This window comes from Orycteropus afer, unplaced genomic scaffold, assembly GCF_000298275.1.
Source record: "Orycteropus afer afer isolate SDZICR_OR568_19922 unplaced genomic scaffold, OryAfe1.0 scaffold00057, whole genome shotgun sequence".
NCBI classification, from domain to species: domain Eukaryota; kingdom Metazoa; phylum Chordata; class Mammalia; order Tubulidentata; family Orycteropodidae; genus Orycteropus; species Orycteropus afer.
The window spans coordinates 12,128,387-12,135,020 of NW_006921644.1; the positions used below are offsets into that span (position 1 = coordinate 12,128,387).

Below are 6,634 nucleotides of genomic sequence, written 5' to 3' on the forward strand. Positions count from 1 at the left end.
TGACCGTGCTCTCGGACAGCGTACTTAGCGTGGGCCCTGGGGCTGACCGTGCTCTCGGACAGCGTACTTAGCGTGGGCCCTGGGCTGACCATGTTCTCGGACAGCGTACTTAGCGTGGGCCCCGGGGCTGACCGTGCTCTCGGACAACGTACTTAGCGTGGGCCCTGGGGCTGACCGTGCACTTGGACAGTTAACTTACCGTGGGTGCTGGGGCTGACTGCTCTCGGACAGTGTACTTACCATGGGCACTGACGCTAACCACTCTTGGACGGTGTACTTAAAGTGGGTGCTGGGGCTGACTGTGCTCTTGGACAGTGTATTTACAGTGGGCCCTGGGGCTGACCATGCACTTGGACAATGTACTTACCGTGGGCCCCCAGGCTGACCATGCACTCAGAGCAGAGCACCACTACCTCAGAGTGTCCCTGCCCGCTCTGGGGCCTTGGTTTCCAGTCTGGAGTGGAACAGCACTGAGGTGAGAATTGCAGGTGAGGGAGGAGAGAAGGCAGGTGGCTGGCGTGGAGCAGTCTCAGCATAAACCAGGTGCTGCTGCTTGTGCTACAGACATGGTTGGACAGTAAGTGAATGAGTTACTCTGATTGCTCCCAGAGACTTGCACTGAGCGTGGTTATCATCAGTTAGGGTTGCCGTTAACCTGCTGCCATCCAGTCGCTTCCAACTTGTAGTGACTCCCCCGGGGTTTCCAAGGCTGTTAGTCTTTACAGAAGTAGACTGCTCATCTTTCGTCCATGGAGCAGCTGGTGTGTTTGAACCACTGACCTTTTGGTTCGCAGCTGAGTGCCTTAAGCACTGCATCACAGGGTCCTTGGGATTACCGTTACTCCCCTTTCACTGCAAATGAGCAGCACGAGTGGACCAGCCCCGCTCAGATTTATGTCGTCATGTCGTAACCACGTTGTCAGGTAGTAAAGCCCTCACGTTTCAGGTGTGGACACGGAGGTCTGGGGTCACGTAACCTGGCCAGGGTCCTCAGCTAGGAAGCAGTAGAGGTCCCCGAGCTGCTGCACCCCCACGTGCCCTGTGAAGAAAGCAGTGTGCTTGCAGGTCAACTTCCCACTGCCTGCTCCCCGCCTTGTTGTCAGGTGCTGGCAGGTCGGCTCTGACAGCACCCCCGTGCCCAGCAGAATGAAACGCTGCCCGGCCCTGCGCCGCCGTAGCCAGCGCCAGCCTACCTTGCAGGGCGCCTTCCTCTTTTTCGCCGACCCTCTCCTTTACTGAGCGTGGTGTCTTTCTCCAGACCCTGGGCTTCTTCGACCCTTCCTGCTTGAGTTTAGGCACTTGAAGTTGGAGCTCTTTCTTTCTTTTATTAAGATTGAGTTTCACGTTTCTGAAACATGTGAAGCAATTTGCTTGGACTCAGTCATGAGCCTGCACCTGAGGTGCTCCCCAGTTTGTGCCTGGGTCCCCAAAAGGCTTGTCTGCAGCTCCCTTCCCGAACAGGTCAGTGTAAAAATCTCTGGGTTGAATGTCCAGCTCCTCCTCACCCTTTCACGTCAGGTGAGTTTGCCCCCACTCGGAGACAATTGAACCAGTCCCGCTGGCAGCAAATTCTTCAGTACAGTCACTAGCACCGGCTGCAGGAGTAGCTTTTAAAGCACCGAGAAGGCTTCACCCTTTCCTTGTGCTGAAGTGAGGCTTAGTAAGAACTGCATGTTCCTGTCCCGACTGACCTGCAGGTTTGGCCTAAAGACAGGAAGGGCTCTCAACAGCGACCCGTTGGTTTGTCACCTGGGGATTGGCTGGTGTGTTGCAGGCTGGCAGGTGTTTTCTGCAGTCCCAGTGGTATGACTGACAACTGGTGGGGGCACCTTGGGTTTGCATAGCAGTTTATTGATTTATAATGGCCTTGGTTTCCAAGGCTGCCGTTAGACTATGGAATGTGAGGGTGAGAATTTGTCAGATTTCAAGTGAGGCTGTAAAGGACCGTCACGGATAGATAGCGTTTGTTGTCTGCCTCCTGAGGAGCGCTGGTGGTGCTGAGGTTAGCACATTCAGCAGCTAACCAGAAGGTTGGCGGTTCGAACCCTCCAGCTGCTCAGTGGGAGAAAGATGAGGCGGTCTGCTTCTCTACAGATCTATAGCCTTGGAAACCCTCCGGGGATCACTATGATTCCGAATCCACTCAAGGGCAGTGACACATTCTCGGCACAGAAAGGACAGGCTGTGTGAGGCCAGTTACCAAGGACAGGTGGGAGAGGAGGCCAGTTTGTCACTAGCCCAGAACAGGGCTTCAAACCGGTTCATTCCAGGTCCACCCCCTGCTTGGAGTTTGCTTCTGTAGCCCAGATCCAGTGGGTCAGGATCTCCACGTTGACTCCTGGCGGTTGGGGTCTTGTTAATAGGGAGACTCTGGTTGAATCTTTCTGGGGTGGGAGGCACAGTCAGCAGGGGGTGAAGCCAGCGTGAACCAGTTTGAAGCCCTGGCCTCTCTCGCTCCACCTTATCAACTGTGTTTACAGCAGGTGGGTGCCCACCCAGGCTTGAGGGGAGGATACCAGAGGGTGTCCACTCTGAATGGAGATAGAGACTTGTAAAGGACACCCTCAGTCTTCCACGTGAGCACAGCACGTGAGCGGGGCAGCTTGCAGCCCAAGTCCCTCTGCACACCACGCGCGGCACGGACACAGTGGCCCTGGTGCTGGGAGCATGGACGCCTCTGAGCACCGGAGGTACCTCGGCTGCCCCTGGTGTTGTGTGGTCTGGAAATTGTGTTCTCAGGGAGCAGCAGGTGGGACTGACGGGGCAGTCAGAGTGAGGTCCACGTACTGAGGTGTGTGTTTAGTCCAGGGGACGCCCTGCAGTCAGGTCCTGGCCTCAGCCCCCTCCCGAGGACGCCAGCAGAGTGCCCATCTTTGGCTGTGGCGCCCAGCGGCCGGCGCGCGTATTCCCGACTTCCAGGGTGGTTCACCTGGAGAACTGGAGCAGCTGCCCTCATGGGGCACAGCTTGCTGCTCACTCTTGGTGGCACTTCAGGGACATTTGGGAGGGGAGGCAGTCTCCGGGCCACACCGCTGCCAGGCTGTGCCCACACACACTTCACTGTGTAGACCTCACTCTTGGGGTGCTGGTGTGAGCTTGACTGCCTGTCTTTCTCCCCAGTGGCACAGCCAGCAGTGAGTCTGCAGCGCAGAGTCCAGAGCTGGGAGACGCTGAACAGGGCCAAGTGGAGTGGAGGTCCTGATTCTCCCTGTCAGGTCAGGAGCGCGGGCCAGGAGGGGATGGGGCGGGCTGGCCGCCCATGTTGCTGACTGCTAAACCTCTCTGCCTTCTTTTGTAGAACCGTGGGTACCGATGGATGTGGCTGAGAGCCCTGAACGGGGTCCACACTCTCCAGAGGAAGAAGAGGAACGGCAGCAGGGGCTCTCAGATGATGACATTTTGCGGGAGAGCGGGTCTGAGCAGGATGTGGACGGAGCTGGGGGGAGGGCGTCTGACGTGGAGGACGAGAGCCTTGCTGCCCGGGGACTGAGCCGGGAGGAGGAAGACCACTCCGACGAGGAGGGCCCAATCAGTGAGCCCCGGTCTCAGGATGTGGACTCCGAGGCTAATGAGCTGAGCGGGGGCCCCACGAGCCCCCCATGCGAAGAGAGGGGCAGGGGAGAGGAGGAGCGGACCAGTGACCTTGGGGACGAGGCATCTTCTGTCACCCGGGAGCTGGACGAACATGAACTTGATTATGATGAGGAGGTCCCCGAGGAGCCCGCACCCGCTGCTCCTGAGGACGGGCTGGAGCGGGCGGGGGCCGAGCGTGACGAAGAGAAGGGGGACGGGGCCCCAGAGGAGGAGGACACGGCGGGCACTGAGACCTTGGAAGGGAAGGAACCCCTGGAGGCTGCAAAGGAAAAAAAAAAAGAGGATGATGACGGGGAGATTGACGACGGGGAGATTGACGTGAGTACTGCTGGGGCGAGGCGGGGGCAGGCGGAGCACTGCTCACCAGGAAACAGCGGGCCCCAGGGGGCGGCTGTCCCCTCTGCAGAGCAGCGAGGTGGGACAGAAGGTTACTGCTCCTGGGGGCACCCCCACAGGGACTGGGAGGCCAGTACCAAAAACCAAGACCAGAACTCGGGCCAGTTTCAGAAACATCCTCTGGCTGGAAGAGTGTCCGGGGCCTTGTTCTCAGTGCCCTGGTAGTGGTGGGGGTGTTCACGTCCTTGACCTTGACAGGACGGTACCACAAGTGACAGTAGGGCTGGGTCACCACGCTGACTCTGGCTGCTCGGGTCCAGCCCGTGTCTCTACATGCACTTGTTCTGTGTCCCCTCTTGTGACACCACAGTCAGCGTGTGCGCTGCTTCCCACCCCATCTCTGGGGGAACCAGCAGTGTGCATGTTGATTTCATCACCAGCGGCCAGGCTCAGACCTACTCCTGGGCATCCAGGCCTCTGTCCATTAGTGGGGCTCCTGGAAGGTAGCCATTCCAGAAAGAAGCCCTAGTGGAACAGTGCTTAAAGCGCTCAGTGGCCAACCCAGAGGGCAGCAGTTGGAACCCAGCAGCCCCTCCACGGGAGAAATATAGGGCAGTAGGCATCCATAAAGGCCACAGCAGTGGACACCTTGGAAAAGTCTAGAGAGCCATCTGCCTTGTCATCTTTCTGACTTTCCTTTTGGGTTTTCTGCCTTGTAAGGTGATGGGGCTGTCCTTCCCTTTCCCAGTTTCTTTCCCCCTCAGTACGCTATCCTCAGTGGTGACACGGATCGGTGTCTTAAGAAATCCCTTTGTCTAAACCTCAAGGTGTGTGCTGGCGAAACTGCTCTCTGACAGGGGCCTCTTTCTGCAAGGACCTCTTCCCTGCTGGGGCGTGTGGTGTCCTATGTTTGCTCATGTTGCATTCCACCTGTCCCTTCTGTTCTTGGATTTAGCATTGCACATGCTGGGCTAGGGCTGCTACTCCCAGCACTGGGGCTGCTTGTGCCCCCACTGACCACTGATCCCATCCTGGACGTCACACACGCACATCCACCCTCCCCTGGGGCCTTGTTTCTACGGAACTTGCCTGCCATGTGATGGCCTGCCTTCTGCCGTCTGGTTAGTCTCTTGCGTGGCCGTCCTCCCTCTGAGGTTTGGGGAGCACTGGTTGGTCTCCTCTCTGCTTGAGTCTGCTCTGGGATTGGCCTTCAAAGGGGCGTCCACTGTGCTGGTCGGTGCAGCATCACCTTTGCTCTTGTCAGTCTCCCTCATTGTGGTTAGTGGAACCTCAGGCAGTCCCCAGACCCCCAGACATCCATGGGGGCTCCACTTCCAGGTGACCCTCTTACCGGCGACGTCTGCTCTCTGATGGCAGCAGCGCAGTAGGCATGAGACTCAGTGAACCGTTGCACACCTGTTCAGCCATACCTGGTGGCTCACTGCTCACCTCTGGCAAGATGCTTGAAGCATCTTGGTGTGTGGTATCTTTGTTTGCTCGCGTTGCACTCCACCTGTCTGTCCCTCCTGGGCCTGGATTCAGCCCCGGAAGCTCTCCTTCCTCCTTCCTCAGGGGTCTGAGTTTTCTCTCTGGAAGGGCTGTCTCCAGGTCCTTGTGCCCACTTCTTGTGCCCCCCTCGAGGTGTAGGGTTCCAGCAGACCCCACACACATACATGCTCAGGAGAGGACAAGCCTGAGTGTGATCGGCTGGGATTGCTAGTCCTCCCACACCTGCTGGCTGGGGGGCTCTTCCCCACTGTGTCCATGCAGCCCCACCTGCTCACAGGTGAGAGTTCCAGGTAGCCTGAGAACTGGGCAGGGTGAGCTGGCGTGAGGGTTCCGTGGCCTCGTCTTTGTTCCTGTTGTGTGACAGGTGCACGTTCCCCTGCAGAAATAGTGCTGGCCATCCCAGGGGCTGTTTCAGCCCTCTGTACTGCAGGGTTTCTGAGGGCCAGAATCACGTGTGGCCACGAGGGTTTTGGGGGTGGGGGGACAGGCCCCACTAAATGGAGGAGGGTGCCCATGAAGGCCAGGAGGCAAGACCAAGGTCCCCACAGGCTTCTGTGAGGTTTCATTCCATGCTTGTGTCCATTCTGGGATGGGGCAGTGTCACACGGACATCATCTCTGCCTTTGTCACTGGGGCTTCAGTGTTTGAGAGAGCTTTGATGTGTAGCTCGTGAATAAAACACGCCACTGTTTCCAAATAGGAGAATAAAAGTCCATGTGAAGAGGTGACGATCACCTGTCTGTTGTTGCCGTAGCTAATCATGGAAACTTCCTCAGGGCCCTTCTGTTGCACCAGCACCTTCCGTCCTCAGGGCGCTGCTCACTCATGTGTCATGTCTAGGTGGCACTGTGTGAGGACCTTGCAGGGCACTGCTCACTCATGTGTTTGTACGAGGTGCCGCGAGAAGACCCCACGGGGTGCTGCTTCCTTGTGTGTCGTGTTTGTGTGAGGACCTCGCAGGAGGCATCCCAGTGAAGTCCACGGTGGCCTACAAAGAAGATGTTTTGTGCTCTTCAGAGAAGCCAAGTCTGAGGCGAGCAGTGTCCACATCACACCACAGCCGGGACGGGGCAGAGGTGGAGCGGTGCTCATGTCACCCGCAGCTGGGACAGAGGTGGAACGGTGCTCATGTCACCCGCAGCTGGGACAGAGGTGGAACGGTGCTCATGTCACCCGCAGCTGGGACAGAGGTGGA

At 57.9% G+C, this 6,634-nt stretch overlaps 1 protein-coding gene across 1 annotated transcript in view; it reads left to right on the forward strand.

Moving 5' to 3' along the window:
* The first annotated feature begins 3,312 nt into the window (after positions 1 to 3,312).
* ZC3H18 (zinc finger CCCH-type containing 18) overlaps positions 3,313 to 6,634 on the forward strand; it is a 46,018-nt gene continuing 42,696 nt past the window's right edge. The window contains exon 1 of the mRNA XM_042780732.1: positions 3,313 to 3,912. Coding sequence (XP_042636666.1) covers positions 3,313 to 3,912 — 600 coding nt within the window. The remainder of the gene's footprint in view (positions 3,913 to 6,634) is intronic.